At 59.4% G+C, this 21,054-nt stretch overlaps 2 protein-coding genes across 3 annotated transcripts in view; one reads left to right on the forward strand and one right to left on the reverse strand.

Moving 5' to 3' along the window:
- On the forward strand, nt 1-10,333 carry ALOX15B (arachidonate 15-lipoxygenase type B). The gene is made up of 14 exons (XM_045487356.1): nt 1-186; nt 269-491; nt 748-829; nt 3,607-3,729; nt 4,014-4,117; nt 5,256-5,428; nt 5,621-5,767; nt 5,860-6,063; nt 6,976-7,062; nt 7,227-7,396; nt 7,546-7,667; nt 7,764-7,864; nt 7,943-8,113; nt 8,556-10,333. The coding sequence occupies exons 1-14, from the start codon at nt 40-42 to the stop codon at nt 8,733-8,735; spliced, it is 2,034 nt and encodes a 677-aa protein (XP_045343312.1). The 5' UTR covers nt 1-39; the 3' UTR covers nt 8,736-10,333.
- ALOX12B (arachidonate 12-lipoxygenase, 12R type) overlaps nt 6,612-21,054 on the reverse strand; it is a 23,888-nt gene continuing 9,445 nt past the window's right edge. Inside the window, exons 13-15 of one of the 2 annotated variants that reach the window (XM_045487358.1) lie at nt 20,486-20,586; nt 20,142-20,312; nt 6,612-6,649 (exon numbers count right to left, since the gene is read on the reverse strand). In XM_045487358.1, the coding sequence (XP_045343314.1) occupies nt 6,623-6,649; nt 20,142-20,312; nt 20,486-20,586 (299 nt within the window). In that variant the 3' untranslated portion in view covers nt 6,612-6,622. Of the gene's footprint in view, nt 6,650-19,712; nt 19,966-20,141; nt 20,313-20,485; nt 20,587-21,054 lie in introns of those variants that run through there. The other variant, XM_045487357.1, reaches the window with a different exon arrangement.

The raw sequence follows: 21,054 nt of genomic DNA on the forward strand, positions 1-21,054 counted from the left end.
ACCGACCGGGCAGTAGACATCCAGACTCGGGCTGGCACCATGGCCGAGTACGGGGTGAGAGTGTCCACGGGGGAGGTCATCGGGGCTGGCACGTGGAACAGAATAGCTGTCAGCATCGTGGGGACCCTGGGGGAGACCCCCCCACTGCCCCTGGACCATTTCGGCAAGGAGTTCAGCAAGGGCGCAGTGAGTGCCTGGCGGGGCAGGGGTGAAGGTGGAGCGGGGAGCCGGGGACCGGCCTGCCGGTTACTAAATCTCTCCCCTCCAGGTGGAGGACTTCCGGGTGGCGTCGCCCCAGGACGTGGGCCGGGTGCTGCTGCTGCGATTGCACAAGGCCCCCCTGCTGCTGCCCAGCCCGGTGGGGCCGCTGGCCCGGGACGCCTGGTTCTGCGACTGGCTGCAGCTCACGCCGCCGCAGGGCGCCCCCCTCCGCTTCCCCTGCTACCAGTGGATGGAGGGCTCCGGGATCCTGACGCTGCGCGAGGGGGCGGGTGGGCAGGGCGGCGCCGGGGAGGGCGCGGCGGGGGGGGGGGGGGGGGGGGGGGGAGGAGCGAGCCTGCGGTGGTCGGGAAAGGCGAGGGGAGCGGATGGGGAAGCTGGTGTGGCCACTGGGGAGGTTGAGGGGGTAGCAGCCCGGTGTGGGGGGGCAGGTGACCTGATCGAGGGTGGCTGGAGTGGAGGCCAGAGCAGCTGGGGCCAGGAGGGGGGGGGTCTCTGCCCTCCTCACCCCTTCCTGTGCCCTCACAGGCAAGGTCTCCTGGGCAGACGATCACCCCGTCCTCCAGCAGCAACGCAGGGAAGAGCTGCAGGCCAGGCAGGACTCCTACCAGTGAGGAAGGGGCTCCCGCGGGGTGGGAGTGGGGCAAGGGAGCCGAGGGCGGGCATCGCTCAAGGGATGCAGGGCAGCCTGGCCAAGTCTTTGCCAGTCCTCTCCATTGACATCAGCATCCTGTGGGAGCTTGTTCGAAACGCGAATCCCCTGGCACCTTCGGACACTGAATCAGATACTGGGGGTGGGGACGGCAATACTGTTTGAACAAGCCTTTCCAGAGGACTCTGGTGCCCAGCGAAGTCTGAAAACCACTGCTGGAAATGCCTCACCCTTGCTGGTGCCTTCCTTGCCCTGGGGCTTTTTCTTACATCCTCCTTCCTCAAAATCTGGGCAGAACCAGAAATTCACCACCCCAAGGCCCAAGAAACTCACCTCGCGGGGTAGGTGAACCGAGGTCCCTGTCTCTGCTCTGGGCTCAGCCGGGAGAGCTGGGGTCCCAGAAGTCGCCCCGGCGGTGGGACGGCCGTACGGGTTGCAAGGGACCTGGGGCTACGGGTTTTCAAAAGGTGGTGGTCTGGCCAACTCAGCCCCTGCTGGGGGCTGCTGTGTGCAGTCTGGGCCTGCCGGCTTTTGAGCAGGTCTCTGGAGAAACGACACACGCAGGCCCATTTGGTTCCTGTCTGTGGAGTGGCTTTCTTCCCTTGTGCCAAAACAAAGACCCAGGGGTTCTGAGACCTAGGGCTAGTCTGGGCCCCACGGAGGGGAGCTGTGACCCCTTAGGCATCACTTAACCTTTACGATCTTTATTTTCTTCTGCAAAAGAAGTGAAGAATACCAATCTGATGTGTGTTATTAGCAAGAATAAATGAGAAAATGGTTAAGAACACACCTAGTCGGGACACCTGGGTGGCTCAGTCAGTTGACTGTCAGACTCTTGTTTTCGGCTCAGTCACCATCTTGCGGTTCTTTGTGAGTTCAAGCCCCGAATCGGGCTCCGCGCTGACCTTGCAGAGCCTGCTTGGGATTCTGTCTCTCTCTCTCTCTCTCTCTCTCTCTGCCCATCCTCCTTGTGAGCTCTCTCTCTCTCTCTCCCTCCCTCTCTCTCAAGTGCCAAGCCTTGCACAAACGTGTGCCATTGCTCTTGTCCCTCAGCCACGTGTACTGCAATTGTCTAGACCCTCAGGATCGAAAGCGTGGCCTCAGGTGACCGTCAGCATGACCTGGGAACTTGTTAGAAAGGCGGCCTCTCGGGCCCACCCACTGCAGACCTACTAAATCAGAATCTGCATTTCACCAAGATCTCTGGGTGGATCCCGGAGGAGTAGGGTTCAGCCACCACCTGGTAGCAGGGTGCTTTAACGACAACTTGCTCTTTGAAGTTGAAAGTTCTGAGCCAAAGGCAATGATTGATTGAGAGGAGGAAAGACTGGCTGGGGGTCGTCAGCTCTGCCGGGATGTGAGCTTACCATTTCGCCCAAAGGGCTTCAGGCCGTGTTGTGCTAGCTCAACTTGACCTGCCGTAGGCCAGGGCAGAGTGAGTTTCTGGGCTCCCCCAAGCTCTGGGAGCCAGAGTGTCTCTCCATGGGATGCCTTCTTGAACTCCTTCTTCACGACGGCCTCCCTCTGTGAGATGCGCCTCTGTAAGTCAGAGATTCTGTGGGCACAAGCACGAGGCCAGGCTAGCAAGCAGACAGGAAGAAAAACGGCCTGTGTCAAGAGGGCGCCCAAGTGCTGGACGTGTAGTCAGATCTCATAGGCCAGAAGCCAAGGTCATTCCCTCCCTGCCTCCAGCGGTCTAGATGCTTTACTTTTCTGTCTCCCTGCAGAACAGCTTTCTGTGGGTCCCAGCCCACACAGCGGAAAATGGCCCCAAGTAAGAGTCCCCATGTGTACATGCGCTAGTCCAGATACCCAGAGAGAGACACAGCCTCTCTGGGGGTTGTTAAAAAACAACATTCAACCGAGTACGTTTTTCTTCGGCGATGCACGAATCAGGCGGCCTCCCACCCAGCAGATAGAAGGGAGCTCTGAGGAGCCCTGCCAAATGGAAGGCTTACTTCATAGGCAGATGCGGAGCAGAAAAAGGAAGTTTCTAGCAAAGAGCAGATTGGTTCAGGCAAGGTCACCTTCCTTTGGGGAAAGGTGGGAATCTGTCAGGCAGATTACCTTACGGATGCTAACCAGGTAATTCCAGATTGACTGGTTCAAGGTCACATACCTGGGAGAGGCTGAAATTGCAAACAGATTAGGTGTTGAGTCTTGGTTTGTCGACGAGGGCTTAGCATGAGTGACTCCATTTTGAACCTGATGTCTCTCTCTCTCTCTCTCTCCCTTTAATGTTTATTCATTTTTGAGAGACAGAGCTTGAGCAAGGGAGGGGCAGAGAGAGCGGGAGACCCAGAATCTGAAGCAGGCTCCGGGCTCCGAGCGGTCAGCACAGAGCCTGACGCGGGGCTCGAACTCACGGACCGTGAGATCATGACCTGAGCCGAAGTCGGACGCTCCACCGACTGAGCCACCCAGGCGCACCCCGATGTCTCTCTTTTAACAGCCCCCATCCCTACTTCTCCCGGAAGGACTTTGCTTGGCCTACCTCTGGTTAAGTGCCCAGCCCTGCACCGGTCAGCTGTGGCCAGGGGAGAAGTCTCACTGAGGGAACACAGTGGCTTCCCCGAAGCCTTGTGGCTGTCAGGCAAGGGCAGAGCGAGGAACACCCTTGCTTGTAGAAGGGTGCTAGCTCTGCCCAGGTCCTCCGAGGGCCTACCTCTCCCTTTGCCCTAGTCAGCGGGTTCCCCGAGGCTTCTCGGTGACCGCCTTCTTGCTCTTCCCTCCAGATGGAAGACTTACCGCCCAGGCTGGCCTCGCTGCCTGGACGAGAAGACCGTGAAAGACCTAGATCTCAACATCAAATACTCTGTAACCAAAAACGTCCACTTCTACCTGAAAGCTGGCTCTGGGTAAGAAGGCCCACCCTCTCCCGACCCTGGGCCTCAGATGCCCTAGGACCCCTGCCTTCTGCCCTCCCCCACCGTCAAGGATGCGGGTCACACAGCCCTACCCGGGGCATAGCCTCTGCCTGCCACCCGTCCTCCTGGGACAATGCCTCCCTCCGTCAGGGGTAGTGGCTACTTTGGGCCCCGGAGGCTGCTGCTTCAAGATTCCAGAAAGGATAAGGCCAGCTGCCAGGGGAGGGTCTCCCGGGGCCCCTTGCCCCCCGCCCACCCTTGACATCCTCTGACAGGTTTACAGAGATGACACTCAAGGGCCTGCTGTACCGCAAGGGGCACTGGAAAAGTCTGCACGAGATGAAAAGGATGTTCAACTTCCATAAGTCCCCGGCTGCTGGTGAGGGACGTGGGCTGGGGCTCCTGACTTCTTCCCTGAGACATCCGCTCTCGTAGCCGTCCGGAGCCTCAGAAAACTGAGCGCCGAGTCACCGTGTGACCCTGGGCAGGGGCCCCGTCCCTCGCTAGACCTTACCTTCTCCACACATACAAAGGAGAGTGTAGACGGGGGCGTCCCTAACCTTCTAATGCCTCTCAGTCCAGCCGTGTTTGTTGGGCAAATACCCATCAGACACTGAGTTAGGGGCTGCGGACACTCTCTTTGTCCCCGCAAGGCTCCCATTTGAGCCGGCGGGTGGACATGAGACTCAAAATCAAAATAATGAGCTTTATTTGTGAGACCAGTTCGTTGGCTCCAGTGAGAGTACATCAAAGGAGGACCTGCCTCGTCTAGGGGGTGTCCTGTAAAGCTCTGCCAAGGAGGGGACTCTTATGCCGAGGCCTCCAAGCTGAGGGGGTGTCAACGGTACCAAGAATGGTGTTTGAGGGGGGCGCCTGGGGGGCTCAGTCGGTTGAGCGTCCGACTTCAGCTCAGGTCCTGATCTCGCAGCTCGTGAGTTCAAGCCCCACGTCGGGCTCTCTGCTGTCAGCTCAGAGCCTGCTTGGGATTCTCTCTCTCTCTCCCGCTCCGCCCCTCCCCTGCGTGCACTCTGTCTCCCGAATAAATAAACATGTAAAAAAGAAATAAAAAAGAAATGGTCATCACAGGATGGTGACCTCTGCGAGGCAGTGACAGCAGAGGTGGAGTGGACCAGGGGGGGCCAGACCTACCCAGGAGGGAGCGGAAGCGGCAGAGAGAGCCCCCCGCCCCCCGGCTCTGCCACAGCAGCCAGCTGGATGGGGGTGCTGTTCCCCAGATGTCAGGTGACAGGAGGGGCTGGGCCAGAGCAGGAGCCCGCGGTGGGTCCCAGATGTGCTGTGTTTAAGGCTGCTGAGTCCCGGCCTTGGGCCATCGGGTAGACGGTGGGACAGGTGCGCTGGGGACTGGGATTCGCTGCTTGGCCAACAGCAGTGGCTGAAGCCGAGGGCTGAGAGGTCACCCCGAAGGTATAGAGAAGCAAAGGGAACCCCGGATGGCCCCGGAACAGCTCCGCCTTGAAGGTGACCTTGACCTAGTCCCCTCTTCCCCACCCCCACAGAGTACGTGTATGAGCACTGGCAGGAGGACGCCTTCTTCGCCTCCCAGTTCCTAAACGGCCTCAACCCTGTCCTGATCCGCCGCTGCCGCTCCCTCCCAGAGAACTTCCCCGTCACCGATGACATGGTGGCCCCCGTGCTGGGCCCCGGGGCCAGTCTGCAGGCTGAGCTGGAGGTGAGGGGCCCCCCTGCGTCCAGGCTCTGCACACCGCCCCCTGCTGGAGGCTCAGCGTTCCTAAGGGCTGCGTGCCTGGAGCGCCCTCTCCGGGCACACTCCTCTGCCCTCGCCCATCCTCTCCGGCGCCGCCACCCCTGCATCCTTCAGAAAGCCAGCCGGCAGCCCCTGCCACCCTTCTGTCTCCCGCAGAGGGGCTCCCTGTTCCTGGTGGATCACGCCATCCTCTCTGGCGTCCGCACCAACGTCATCAACGGGAAGCCTCAGTTCTCCGCAGCCCCGATGACGCTGTTGTACCAGAGGCCCGGGGGAGGGCCTTTGCTGCCTCTCGCCATCCAGGTGGGCAGGGGGGCAGGGGGAGGGAGGGGGCTGGACGGAGCGGTCGGCAGGCACCCCGTGGCCTCCTCTGCCCACACCGGCTTCTCCTACAGCTCAGCCAGACCCCTGGACCCACCAGCCCCATCTTCCTGCCCAGCGACAACAAGTGGGACTGGCTGCTGGCCAAGACGTGGGTGCGGAACTCGGAGTTCTCGGTGCACGAGGCCCTCACGCACCTGCTGCAGGCACACCTGCTCTCTGAGGTTTTCACCATGGCCACGCTGCGCCAGCTGCCCCACTGCCACCCGCTCTTCAAGGTCGGTGGCCCGGACCGTGCCCTAGGCCTGCGGGTCCCCGTCCCTCGCGGCTCTCCTCCGCCTGTCCCCATGTGGCTCTGTCCTTCCAGGCTGGGGGTGCAGCGCCCAGCCCCTGCGAGCCTGCTTTCCCACGGCCCGAGCCTGAGGGAGGGGGAGGGGGACAGGGGTGAGGGAGGAAACTGCACGTGAGAGCCAGCTGTACCCCAGAGAGGGCCCCTTCTTAGAGGAGAGCAGCTCACAGCCAGCTGCCATCCAGAAGCCCAGTTTTAGGAGAGACCTGGGGCTGGCAGATGCCAAAGTGTGAACTTGGCCTTGAGAGACCCACGGGTTTTCTGCAGATGGCGACAGGGGTGAGGGAGCCCTGGGAGGGGAACCCGTGTCTCGAAGGTGGGCTCTGTAGGTCCCCTGGGCTCTGCTAAGCCTTCAGGTGGCCCAGATTGCTTTCCCCCAGGGACCCGAGGCCTTCTCTGAAGGCCACGAATATTCCCCATGGGTTTTTGGATTCTCTGATTCTTGCTTAGTCTCCTCGGTCCCAGACACAGGCCCTTCTCTATCCGCTTCAGTCCACGCTCTTTCCGATCTGCAGCTCCCAGGGCCCGGTGCTCTGCGAGATGGTTCCAGTTTGCGCCACACGCCCTGGTTTCCATGGCGCGCTGCCAGCCCAGGGACTAGGAAATCACAGAATGCCAGAGCTGGGGGGGCTTGTGATGTTCATCCAGGCCAGAGAGAGCCAGGTGCCAGGCCCAGGTCACAGCACAAGACGCTGGTGGAGCCCAGCCCCTAGTCCTAGGTCTGGAGCCCTGATCCCAGGCCCAGGCCGCCCTTCTGGTCCCCATCATCTCTTTCCAGGGGGAGGTCTGAGGCCAGAGGGAGCCAGGCCTCCCCCACCTCTCCCTTATCCCACCCCTCCAGCTGTTGATCCCACATACTCGCTACACCCTTCACATCAACACTCTTGCCCGCGAGCTGCTCATCGCCCCGGGCCAGGTGGTGGAAAGGGTAAGAACTTCCTTAGGGAGGGTACAGGGGAGACGCCTGCCATTTGGAGAAGCTGAGGCCCCGGGGGGGGGGGGGAGGAAGTGGGGGGGGGGCTGTCTCTCCCACCGGTGCTACCGCATGCTTCTGGGTCCAGGGCTCTGGCACCCACAAGTCCTGTCTCCCAGTCCACAGGCATCGGCCTCGGAGGCTTCTCTGAGCTGATACAGAGGCGCATGGAGGAACTGAGCTTTACCGCCCTGTGCCTGCCCGAGGATATCCGGGCCCGAGGAGTGGAAGACATCCCGGGCTACTACTACCGGGATGATGGGCTGCAGATCTGGGGTGCGGTGGAGAGGTGAGGGGGCCAGAGAGCTGGGGGTCGGGGGAGGGCGCAGGGAGGCTCCCGACAAGGAGCAGGGCCGGACGTCAATGACACTGAATAGCGGTTGCTCCTCAGAGAGGGTCAAGGTCAAAAGTGGGGCCTGAACCCAGTGCACCTTGCAGCTTTGTCTCCGAAATAGTCGGCATCTACTACCCGAGTGACGCGTCCGTGCGTGACGACAGTGAACTCCAGGCCTGGGTGCGGGAGATCTTCTCTGAGGGCTTCCTGGGCCGAGAGGACTCAGGTACGGAGACCACGGCCCTCGGGCCCCACCCTCAGGCGCCTGCGGTGTGGCCCTGAGGACCCCGGTAGCCCCACGTCCACCCGCGTCTTCCCGCAGGGGTGCCCTCCTCGCTGGACACCCGGGAATCCCTGGTGCGCTATGCCACCATGGTGATCTTCAATTGCTCTGCCAAGCACCATGCTGTTAGTGCAGGGCAGGTGAGATGGGGCAGTGCCAGGGTGGGGGGATGGAGGGGGCCAGGCTCCGGGGACTCACGTTGCCTTCTCTGCCTGCAGTTTGACTCCTCCATCTGGATGCCCAACCTACCTCCCACCATGCAGCTGCCCCCGCCCACCTCCAAAGGCCAGACAGAGCCAGAGGGGTTCATAGCCACCCTCCCAGCGGTCAACGCCACGTGTGATATCATCGTCACCCTCTGGTTGCTGAGCAAGGAGCCTGGAGACCGAGTGAGTGTGGGGCCGGGGGGCCAGGCCAGGTCCGCTCTGGGGGATGCGAGCGGATAGTGTTCCCCTCCCCACCGCCCCGGCCCAGACCCCACACTGCCGTCAAGGAGCGGGGTCCCTTCACCGCACGGAACCTTCCCAGGGGGGCACATGAGCATGGGACATCTCATGAGGAGGGGCAAATGATCGAACGAGTTGATCCAGAGTCACCCTGAGCTGCAAGGTGACCATGCTGGGGTGGGAGGTCGCGGCACCCCCTTTAAAACTCTGACGTGAGCTTTTAGCCCGGTCCCCAAGAGCTACCCGCGGCGGTCCTCAACTGTTTGGAGGGAGGGGCAGAGGTGAGGCTCCGTGGGAGGCTTCTTCCAGGTCTCCAGGGTGGAAGGCCAAGGCGGGTCACAGCTGCTAAGCAGCCCCTACATCTGACCTTGCCGTTGCCTCCCAGTGGCCCCTGGGCACCTACCCGGAGGAGCACTTCATCGAGGAGGCCCCCCGGCGGAGCATCGCCGCCTTCCAGAGCCGCCTGGCCCAGATCTCGAAGGATATCCAGAAACGGAACAAGGAGCTGGCCCTGCCCTACACCTACCTGGACCCTCCGCTCATCGAGAACAGCGTCTCCATCTAAATCCCCTGAAGAACAGGGCCCCGTGTGACATCCGTGTGACCCCATTGATCTAACCGCCCCCCCCCCCCAGATAGCCAGGCCCCCCGTATGCCTCTCCTGGGGCGACCAAACCATGTGTAACTTACCCCACACCCAAGAAAACAACAGAAACAAAACAGAGAAACAGCCCCTCCCCCCTCCCTCCTCCCCCCAGAGAACAGGACCTCATGGGACTCACCACCACGCCTTTTGAAGACTCCAAACCTCAAAATGACCACAGCCCCCTGAAAGGGTTTTAGGACTTTGTTTTGCTTTGCATTTTTGCATTATATTATTATATCGTGGGGCGGGGGGATATAATCCTGCCCCTGACCCCACCCACCACAGCTGAGCGGACCTAAGGTCACCTGACACAGGGCAGCCTCCTATAGCCTGTCCAGCAGCAGAAGGACAGGCAGGTCGAGAAACTGCCCGAGAGGTTGATAGTGACCTTGGCCGCAGCTTTAAAATGAACAACCCACTAAAAAGGGGCCCCCGGAAACAGGGCAGACAAGTGTCTGGGGACGGGCAGGCTGTGCCCGTGTACCCTTTCTTAAAACCCTGCTTCTAGGTCGGGCGAAAAGCTTGCCTCTTCCAAAGCAGGGTTCCACTTCCAGAGAATCACGTTGCCTTCTAGATTCAATCCTCGGTGACGGGCTTCTGGCGTTCCCTGGGCATTCTGTCATCTGCGTTTCTTTTTTCTTGCTCCAAATCAATGAGCCTTCCAAATCGATGTGTCCCTTTGAACCGACCGAATGATTCCCGTCTCTGTCTCCTGTTGGAGGTTATTAGTGCTTTGGTATTTCGGGTTCACTTGTTTTTAGAAATCCGCATGGACAAAATGCAACATATATTCAAATCACTGCCTAAGCGCAGCTGTTGAGACAGAGCGGTGCTTCAGAAAGTGCCAGCACGCGGCTCCTGAACTGTTCGCCCTCTGTGGGGATTGTGTAACACAAATGAGTCAGGGGCATAGAGCTGTTAAGCTTTTTTGGCTTCAAGCAACAGAAAACAATTCCTGATGATCAATTAAAGAAAAAAGTCTATGGAAAAAAAACTGTCTCGAGGCGTTAAAAACAATTAAATAAGGTCCTTAGGAAGGACTGCAAACTCAGGAAGCTCTGGGCACAGGAACCAATGGAATGGCCAAGCTCCTGCCACTTTCTGCCCTTGAATTATTGGCCTCGATATTCCAATTCCATGAGGAAGGGCATGTCTGACTGAACTTGGAGTGGCAGAAACTAATAGTTGCTGTGGCAGAAAGAGTTTGGGCTCATTAAATATCTCAGGTTGGGGCGACATGACCCATTCTGGCCAATGGACTGTGGAGGAAGCAACATATTTCACGTCCTAGATGAGGCTGTTAAACACTGGTGTGCCTCCCCCATCCTTCTCTCGCCCTTGAGGCTACCTTGGAGGCATGTTCCAGAAGACATGAGCCCCATCCTGCCCTTTATCACTAGACTGTGAGCTCACGAGGACTGGGTTCACAAGTGCCCACCACAGTGTCTGGCATACCGCAGGTGCTCAGTAAGTAGGTGTTGAACGGAGGAGTTAATACACAAGTGAGTCCTAACACCCTTCTGTGCCCTTTTCATTTACCTGTGTGTCTCCCCAACTAGACCATGAGTTTCTTGAAGGCAGGAGCTGGGTCTCATTCAGTTTATATGCCTGGTGCCCAGTGCTGTGCTGACACATGAGAGATATCCAACAAATATTTGCTTGATGGTGGATAAAAGGAAGAATGATGGGATGGATGGATGGATGGATGGGTGGACGGATGGACAGATGGATGGATGGATGGACGGACGGATGGATGGATGGATGGATGGGTGGATGGATGGACAGATGGATGGATGGATGGATGGATGGATGGGTGGATGGATGGACGGATGGACGGATGGATGGATGGACGGACAGATGGATGGATGGATGGGTGGATGGATGGACGGATGGACGGATGGATGGATGGACGGACAGATGGATGGATGGATGGGTGGGTGGATGGACAGATGGATGGATGGATGGATGGGTGGGTGGGTGGATGGACGGACGGATGGATGGATGGACGGATGGATGGATGGATGGATGGACTACTGAATTGGAAGGCAGTTGTGCTCCAGTTAATAAACCAGTATTTGCTTCAATCTATGTCTTTTGGGAGCAACGATCATCTCCTGGAGAAATTAGAGAAACCAGCACAGCTCAGTAGTAGAAATCCAAGCAATCTCCAGTCCTCTTTGGAGAAACCCCCACCACCTCCGCTGCCCAGCCCTGTGAGCCCCACTGGCACTCTCTCTCTTTCTCCCTGTCTCTGTCTCCCCTCATCGCTCACATGCACACCTCTAGTCCTTGAACTCTTGGCTGACCAGCCTTGAGAAGAGAAGGTTGTTACAGGTAACATTCACTTCTAGGGAATATCCAGTTAACTCTTCAGAGTGGTGGTCCCCTTGGCCTAGGGTGGGGACTTCCTCACGGACAATAAAGCACTGGGCATCCAGGTCCCAAAGCCATGCTGTGGAGACCCTTACCCTAGTTGGGCTTGCTGGCCAGAGTGGGAGGAACAACTCCCTCTTTACCACCCCAACTCCAGCCTTCCAGTAAGGGAATGAGGGAGTCATGGAAAGAGAAAAGAGGAAGGAGGGGAAGGCAGAAGGTTCTAGAAGTGGTGCAGAAGCCCAGCCTACCCCTGCTGCTCCCTGCCCAGTGTTCCAGGACTGGGTAGAGTGAGTCACCCAATTCCAGGACTGGGTAGAGTGGGTAGAAGGAGGGGAACAAAGGCATGGGTAGATGTCAGCCACCCTAAGACATTAGCACGGAATGGGTGAGGGACAATGCAGAGGTGAGGCACCTCCAGGCATAGCAATTACAGGCAAACGACAAAGAGGGTTAACTATTTGCCAACAACAGTAAAAATCTGAGATATATAAAGAGCTCGTACAAATTAATAACCCCGTGGAAAAGACGGCAAATCATATAACAGGAAAGTCAAAAAAAGACAGCTCATAACATAAACCTGGAGGTCTAACCAACAGGTAAAAAGATATCTAATCTCACGGGTCACTAGAGGTCTATTCAGAGTTGTCAAGAGTGTGGAGCAACCCAGCCCTAGTATATAACAGCGTAACAACTGTTTTTCAGTTGTTCCACTGATAGAGCCCAGACAGAGTAGAGCTAGCACCATCCGAAGGGCCCTGGGATTTCTGGAATGGCCAACGAGCACCGGCTTCACCTTGAAGTCACCAGCTGCATTAGCCCCTAAGGAGAGAGTCAGCCGGTCCTTTGAAGCTTTGAAGCCAGGCGTTGACTTCTCTTCACCAGCTCTGAAAGTTCTAGATGGCATCTTCTTCCAACAGAACTCTGTGTGGTCTACCTTGAAGTCTATTGCTTAGGGGAGCCACCTTCATGAACTCTCTTGGCTCGACCTTCTGGGGAACCTGCTGTAGCTTCTGCATCAGCACCTGTTGCCTGACCTTGCACTTTGACGTTGTGGAGACGGCTTCTTCCCTCAAACCTCCTGAACCAACCCCTGCTAGCTTCAGGCTTTTCTTCTGCAGCTTCCTCACCTCTCTCAGCCTTCATGGCATTGAAGAGAGTTAGAGCCTTGCTCTGGATTGGGCTTTGGCCTCAGGGAATGGTGGGGCTGGTGTGACCTTCCATCCGGACCACCCAAACTTTCTCCCCATCGGCAATAAGGCTGTTTCTCTCATCCTTCCTGTGTCCACTGGAGAACCACTTTCCATTTCCTTCCAGAACTTCTCCTTGGTGTTCACAACCTGGCTAATTTTGGTACAAGAGGCCAAGCTTTCGGCCTGTCTCGACTTTCAAAACACCTTCCTCACTGAGTTTCATCGTTTCTAGCTTTTGATTTAAAGTGAGAGACAAGCTACTCTTCCCGTCACTTGAACACTTAGAGGCCACTGCACGGTCATTATTAATTAGCCTAATTTCCATTTTTCTGTGTCGCAAGGAATAGGGAGGCCAGGAGGGAGAGAGAGAGAGACAGGGAGAATGGCTGGTCGGTGGGGTGGACAGAACAAGGACACTGTCTTATATGGGCGCAGCCCAAGCCATCCCAAAGCAATGGCAAAGATTACTGATCACAAATCCCCTTAACAAACAGGGTGATGAAAATGTTTGAAACCCAGGGGCGCCTGGGGGGCTCAGTCGGTTGGGCGTCCGACTTCGACTCAGGTCACGATCTCGCAGTTCGTGGGTTCGAGCCCCGGGTCGGGCTCTGTGCCGACAGCTCAGAGCCCGGAGCTTGCTTCGGATTCTCTGTCTCCCTCTCTCTCTGTCCCTCCCCTGCTCTCTCTCGCTCTCTCTCTCTCGAAAATAAATAAAGGTTTAAAAACGTTTGAAACCCAGTAGAGCCTTGGTCTGGGAACACGCTTATCATCCAAGGCACTTGTATCTCTAAGAGAATTTCAAGAGCCATTGGCTCGGTTGTGATCATGTGACATGTGGCACCGCGTGCTACTCCTCATCACAAGACATCGCTCGTTCATCAAGGTGAAACTTATCAGACGGGTTTGCTCGTCTTGTGGAACCCTCGCAGAACAAGGTACTCGGAACCCAAGGTTTCGCTGTACACGTCTCGCGAGAATTACCAAAGTATGGCACAGAGAGATGTGGGGTGAGCAGAGGGCACGGATGGATGGGCTCGCTCGTTGCAGGGTTACCACAAACCCTCAACCTGTAAAACAACCAACCAACTGGGGCGCCTGGGTGGTGCAGTCGGTTAAGCGTCCGACTTCAGCCAGGTCACGATCTCGCGGTCCGTGAGTTCGAGCCCCGCGTCGGGCTCTGGGCTGATGGCTCAGAGCCTGGAGCCTGTTTCCGATTCTGTGTCTCCCTCTCTCTCTGCCCCTCCCCCGTTCATGCTCTGTCTCTCTCTGTCCCAAAAATAAATAAACGTTGAAAAAAAAAAAAAAAAAAAAAACAACCAACCAACAAAACACCAGGTAACACTTGCAAAGGGCGGCACAATTCAGCACGGCACGTCTCTAAATGCCGCTCAACTCGCAGCTCCCCAACGGTCCTCGGAACCAGCGCGCCCGCCTCACCGATTTGAATTAAATCTCTGACTTGTGTTCGCTCTGATTGCATGAATCGTGTTTGCAATTTGGAAATTAGGCTTTGACAGGTTGGAGGGAGGGCCCAGCCTCCTCCCTGCCTTTGTGCGCGCGCACGCGCGCGTGTGCGCGCGCACACACACACACACACACACGGGGCGCTCCAGCCTGCAGCCCTGCAAGGCTGGGGGGTGGGGCGGGGGGAGAAGGGGGCCTCTGCTCACCACCCTGGGGGGACCCCAGGCAGACCTCGTGCTTTCCACCCTCATCGGCCTACGGAAGCGCTGAGGACCAACCCAGGCAGGAGACGCAGAAATGGAGAAAGGGAGGACACGGGGGTGTTTCCCGGACACTGGCCTCCAGGGCTGGGAGTGAACGGGACAGATGCGGGAGGAGGAGGCGCCTCGGTGGAGGGGACAAGGAATGTCCCGGAGCCAAAAGCAAACCCAGATCCGGCGAGGAGGCGGCGAGCCAGGGCCAAGCGCCGGTGCGCGCCTGCGCAGAGGACAGGCGCCTCAGGGTCTCCCCAGAACCACCTGCCGGCAGCCCCAGTACCTCTCAGACCCGTGCCAGCCACCCACCTGTCTCCTGCTGCGCTCCCAATGGCAGGCGGTCGGGCGAGGACCTGGGACCTGCCAGTGAGCCCAGCGAGCCCGGGCGGACGGGCAAAAGGAGCATCACAGGACCTGGGCCCCGGTGAATCTTGGACTTGGAGGCATGGCGAGAGAGCAGACGCTCAGGACGGACGGACCGGCAGGCCGGGCTGTGCTGCGGTCCGAATTCCTCATCCTGATTCTCTCACACTGCGCTCAAGTCCCACACGCAGTCCTGGCCCGCATCAAGGAGCACTTGAGCTGTATGGGCGGGGCTGGGGGGACTCAGGGGCTCCCCACGTAGAACCCAAGCCTCCAATCCCCTTCCTTCGGAGGCACCACTCGCTAGGACAGTCATCCAACCAGCTGGGGTGGGAGAAACGGAACATCAGGGGTTGACCGCGAGGAGGCAGCTGGCGATCCGGGTCCCCAGGGTAGTGGCGATGCTAGAGGCAGGGGCTTGGGTCCCCGGGGACCAGGGCGGCCCTGCCCACACCCGCTGTCTGCAGCGTGTGTTTGAACGTGGGCGGCAGGACACCGCCTCTGCCTCCTGGTTTCTGAATGGCCTCGTCCCCATCCTGGTCCAACGACTTCAGTTTTCCCGAAGAACTTACCCATCACGGATGCCACGGGGCCCCTGTGCTGGACCAGCCCCGGGACCAGTCTGCAGGCTGAGCTGGGGGTCAGGGGCCCAGGGGTCCGGCCTCCCTTCCTTCCATCCCTGGTGCCTTCAGAAGCTCAGACTCCCAACGCCCTTGACCGCCCTCTCTTCCACCCCGCCCTCGCTGCCCTTCCTCCCCTCCTTCCCCAGCAACTTCTCTGAGCCAAAGCCTCCTGCTCACCCCTGGAAGGAGGGGCCCTTTTCTGTGCCTGCCAGGGCTGAGGGGGTGGGGCCGAGTGGGGAATGTTCTCTCCTGCTACTTTGCCAGGATCCCTGCCAGTTCCTGGTGACGGAGGATGCCCTACGGCTGGTCTGCTGAGCGCCCCCCTAGAGCTCTCTCTCCCCGCTGTGGCCCTACTAGGATGAGCGGTGCCTCAACCCCAGGAAAGTTCTGCTTCATAAGGCACTGTCCTGAGCAGGGCTCACCTCCCTGATGTTTGTTCTCGAAGCCTGGGCCTGACCACACAGAAGCATCTCCAGTGCTCCGGTGAGAGGGCTCTCCTTCTTTGGAAGACCAGAGGTGGCTCTGGGCTGGGGTGCCCCACTGGCTCCAGGGAGGAAGGTTCCTTTAAGTGAAATCCTTTGGGGTTCAGAGTAACACCCCACCACGCCCTCCTCCTAGCTCCCCAGAGCTGCACAGGGCTGTCCCCTCCGTCAGCCCTCCTCTTCCTCCCCCTCCCCTCCCCCAGAAAGTTCTCTGTACCCGGTGGGCCATGCCAACCTCTTGGGCCTCTACCCCAGTGTCATTAACAAATTGCCCCAGTTCCTGGCTGCCCACCGCCCACCCAGATCGACGGGTTCCTGCTGTCCCTCACCATCCAGGTCAGCAAGGCAGGGCCTTGGGAGGGCTGGGCACAAAGGGGCCACGTCCTACCCTCACGGTGACCGAAAGATTCCTTCTTCCCAATGCTCCTGTTCCAAGTGCTAATCATCACGCCTCATCTAACTAGGTTTTCTTCCTAGTTTTTCCCATCTTGTCCTCTTATGTCTCTATCTTTTTTAAAAAAAAAAAACATGTTTTTCAATGTTCATTTTTGAGAGACAGAGTGAGCAGGGGAGGGGCAGCGAGAGAGGGAGGGAGACACAGAATCCGAAGCAGGCTCCAGGCTCCCAGCTGTCAGCACAGAGCCCGACGCAGGGCTCGAACCCACCAACCGCGAGATCATGACCCGAGCCAAGGTGGGAGGCTCAACCGACTGAGCCACCCAGGCGTCCCGTGATCCCTACCTTGATGGGAAGGTTGTGATAGTCGGTGTCAGAAAAACAAACTACCTTCACATGGGGTTCAAAATGGACTCTACCCCCAGTAGAGTGGGGTGGCTCAGTCAGTTAAGCGTCCGACGTCAGCTCGGCTCATGATCTCACGATTGGTCGGTTCGAGCCCCGCATCGGGCTCTGTGCTGTCAGCACAGAGCCTGCTTTGGATCCGTTCTCTCTCCGCCCCTCCCTTGCTCATGCTCTCCCTCTGTCTCTCAAAAATAAATAAACATTACAAAGAAAAATAGACTCTACTGAATCATGCACTGAATCATGCACCTTTGACCGTATGACCATGTTCCGAACAGTTAAAAACAGAACCCCTTCTGGAAGGCATCTCCACACACTCCCTTCCAGCCTTCTAGACTCTCCCCCGTCTCTGTCCCACACCACTGGGTATCTGGGCAACTCTGGGCTCGTACAGGGAGCCCTCAACCAGACTCCGCCAACAAGGGGGACTTAGGCCGATTCACCTCCCAACTCGTTTCCTTTCCCGATGCACTAGAAACAATCAGAATAGGAATCATTCCTATAGCGCCTACGATGTGCCGTGTATTTCACCAGAACTAACCCATTTAATCATCAGAACAACCCAGGGAGAAAGGGGCGAGGGTCACCAACCTCACTTTATAGACGAGGAACCTGAGTCACAGAGAGGTTAGTTCACTTTCCTGAGGAAACACAGCTACTAAGGAAACGGACCACGTGATTTGGCCCCGTGCGCAGGCTAACGGGCTGCATCTCTGCAGCCAGTTTCTGCCAGATGCCCACCCTCCCCTGTGACCCTCCCCTCACCTCCAGCTCTCTCAGACACCTGGCCCAGGCAGCCCCATCTTCCTACCCAGTGACACGGCTGAGGACTGGCTCCTGGCCAAGACCTGGGCGCGATACTGCGTTCCCGGTACACCGGCTGGCCCCTCATCTGCTTTGACCCCGCTCTGTGATGGGGACCTTTTTCCTCTCCATGTGTGGCAGCTGCCCAGGGGCTACACGTCTCCTACACGAAGGGAGGACCCCCCCCCCCCCAGTGCCTGGAGCTGTGGGGCCCCCGTGGCTGCCTCATCTAACCTCTGACTCTTCTTGTCCCTTGCTGCTCATTCCTTGTTTCTGCCACACCCTCCACCTCGACACGCAGGCCCACGCTTTGCGCCGGGAAAGCCCATCAGCCAGGTCAGGGTCCGGGAGCTCCGGGAGGCCCGGGAGCCCGGTGGTCGGAAGAGGGGGCCTGGCGGGGCTGAGCCGTGGCCCTGAGTGGCGGGACTCTCTGCCCGTCACGGTCAACTTTGCTGGAACGGGCAGACTGTCTGGAGCCCATCGCCAAAGGGCCAGAGGCTGGCGTCGTCCACTGCCTCCTCCCGCCCCTCCAGCTGGCTGGCCGAGACGTTCAGGATCCTGCCCGGGACTACTGCCCAGACCGCGGGCTCTGGATCCGGGCGGCCATAGAGAGGCGAGGCCCTCCTGGGGCCCGAGGGCTCCGGGCCTCACCTTCAGCTACATCTCTGTGAGCTTCTTCATCCACTGCCCCCCCCCTTCTGCCCAAACGCACTGCTATTTCGCACTGCCTTCCTGGTGCCCCTTCTTTCCCTGCTGTGTGACCTTACGCAAGGCACTTAGCCTCTCTGTGCCTGTTTCCTCATCTGAAAACAGGGATTACAAGAGCATCTATCCCACAGGTTACTATGAGAATTAAATGGAAAGCCCTAAGAGCAGACCTCGGGTGGATAGGACGTGCCCTCTGAGCATGAGAAACGTTCACCCCGTGGCCATTGATTCAACTTGAAAATAGGAACAAAGAAGAAACTTGGTAACCAGTCAAAAGCTACCTGCAAACCGTCTAAGCTCCCGGGTCCTAGATTTGCACCCCCTGGTGGCGAGGGAGGTCGTGAGCTCAGCAGTTCGCGCCGTGTGGAGTTGGCCATTTTCCTTCTCTGGCCTCACTTTCCTCCCTTGGGGGCAGCTGATCTCAGTGGCTTCTTCCAACCCACACCCCTGGGCACCTCAGACTCCCAAGCGTTAGTCACCACGAACTCCTGAATCTCCAGCTTTGTGTCCAATATTGTCGGCATCTATTACCCGGACGACAGTGCCGGGAGCAGAGACTCAGAGCTGCAGGCCTGGGCCCGGGAAATCTTACAGGAGGGTTTTCTAAGCCGCGTGAGCTCAGGAGAGATGTCCGCAGCTGTCTCCTGCCTCCCGCCCTCCAGACCCCTCTTCCCCAGGGCAGCAGCCGACCTTGACTTTCAGCTTTCTCTCCACCCCACCCCCAGGCACAGGATCCTTCCCCGCCCCCCCCCCCCCCCCCCCCCGGCACCGTGATCACCAACTGCTCAGCTGACCATGCTCCCACTGACAGCGGCCTGGGGGGGGGGGGGACCCCCCGTGCCAAACCTGGGGGAGAAGCAGGGTCACGGGAACGAATGGGCCTTAACAGGAGCACTGGAGACTCTGTGCTTCCCGGGTTTAGGGGGGGTCCGTTCGAATTCAGTATGGGGATGCCTGACGTTGCCCCCACCGTGCAGTTCCCCACCCCCACCCTCTACCACCAAAGGCCGGACGGGCCAGGTGGACCCACTCCCCGAGGTCAATTCCACACGCCAAGCCCATGTGCCCCTCTGGGATGTCAGCAACGAAGCAAGGCCCAGGGCGGGGGCCAGAAGTGGGGGGCGGTTCTCGGCTTCCAGAAGAGTGGGTGGGGAAGGGATCCTGGAGACAACAGCTTACTTGGAGGGCGCACGGAGCAGGCTGGGCTCCTTGGTGGGCAGAGCCTGGGGTGAGACGGTGGCTGGCAGTGTGGTTTAGTATAACATGGGTTCACAGTAGGTGGAGCTTAGGGCCCTCGGGCTTGAGCGGCAGGCTGGGCTCAGGGTGGTCTCTTGCCTGGGCGGATGCATAATTTGTTTCAAGTTGGACTAGTCTTGGGGGGGGGGGATCTGTCTGCCTAGGTGGGCGGGGGGCAGGTGGTGCTCTGTCCTTGGATAGGTATTCTGGGGAACTGGGGCCCTCAGTGATCTGGGTCCCCAGGCAGGGGGACCAGAATCGCTTTGGGTTGCAAGACAGGGCCGGGGTATCTCATGGGGTGCAGAGGTCCCGGCCTGCTCTCCCGCTGCGGTCCCCAAGAGCACCTTGTCACCTCCCAGGATGTCACGGAGGAGCCCGGGGCGGCAAGGCATCACCGCCTTCCAGAGCCTCCTGGCCTGGACATGGGGTGGAGGGTGGGGGGCAGACGAGGGGCCTGGCGCCACCCTGAGCCTACCTGGACCCAGCGGCGGTGAAGGGCACGGCAGTGTGGGCGCCGGGACACCGCAGCACGCACCCCCGCACCCCCCCAGCACCCTCCGTGAATGGCCACACACACTGGCTGAACCACGGCCGCTTGAAGTGACAATTTTTTTTTTTTTTTTTGGAAAACGGGTGCAGGCGAGGAGAGGCGAGGCGGGAGCGCGGCCCTAGATGGAAATGCTGTTCTCTATCAGCACCGGGTCCAGGTAGTAGTAGGGGACCGGGAGGTCCTTGTTGCGCTGGCGGATGTCGTGCGAGATCCGGGCCAGGCGCTGGCGGAGGACCTCCATGCTCCTCCGCGGGGCCTCCTCCACGAAGTGGATGTCAGGGAAGTGGCCCAGGGGCCGCTGCGGACACGGAACGGGGCAGCTGCGACCGACCGGCCCCCAGCTCCCCGCCTTCCGCAGCCTGCCCCTCCCCTCCCCCCCTTGACACCCCTCCCCCCCCTTGACACCCCTCCCCCAGCCCCCAGCCCTCCCTCCGCCTGCCCCCGGGGTAACCCCACCCCCGGGCCCCAGGGCACCTTGTCGTCAGGCTCCCGGCCCAGGGTCCAGAGCACCAACAGGGTGATGCACGTGGTTTTCACATCCGGCAACGTGTCCAGGTAGCTGTCCCGAGTGGTCAGCCCCTTGGCCTGCATGGGTGGGTTCCTCATGGACGACGGGAAGTTGGGCATCCAGGCGCTGTACTCCAGCTGGAGGTGGGGCAGCGGCGGGGAGAGGCGGGGGTCAGAGAGCACCCCGGGACGCTGGGGCTTTCAACTGAGCTAGGGGACGGAAGCTGGGACTTGGCGGGGAGGAGGCCCGACCAGGGAGGACGGCTGAGGTTGGGCTTGAGGTTGGGGCCGGGGCTGGGGGGCGTAGGTACCTGCCCGGTGTTGACGGCGGCGTGCTTGGCGGAGCAGGTGTAGATGACTATAGTGACATATCGGATCAGCTCAGGCACTGTTCGCAAGCACTGAGGGAAGCCTGGGGGGGGGGGGGGGGGGGGGGGCGCGGGGACGCCCAGGCGGCGTCAGTCCCGCCTGGTCCCCGATGGCCGGCAGAGGGCGCCAACAGGCCCGGCTCCCGCGCGTCCGGCCCACACTCCAAGCTGCCACCTCCCTGGGGCGCTCATCCCGCCCGCTTGGCCCTCCTGTGACCATAACTCCAATCCCCCACCCACTCACCCGCCCCCGTCCAGACCACCTTGGGAGGCGGCCCCAAGTGGCCTTGACCAGAGGTCCTCCTGAGCAGCTCCGGGCACCTGTCCGAGGTCGGGCCCTCCTGTCTTTCTTCCAGCTCCCTTAGGGGGGCCTCTCTGGTCCCAGGACTCAGGAGGGGAAAGGCTTTGGAAGAATCCTGGCTTTCCTGCCCGGACTCGGCACAGTCCCCTCCCACCACACACACACACACACACACACACACACTTCTGAACCTTTGCACTCACGCCAGATG

Source organism: Leopardus geoffroyi, chromosome E1 (assembly GCF_018350155.1).
Source record: "Leopardus geoffroyi isolate Oge1 chromosome E1, O.geoffroyi_Oge1_pat1.0, whole genome shotgun sequence".
Taxonomy (NCBI): domain Eukaryota; kingdom Metazoa; phylum Chordata; class Mammalia; order Carnivora; family Felidae; genus Leopardus; species Leopardus geoffroyi.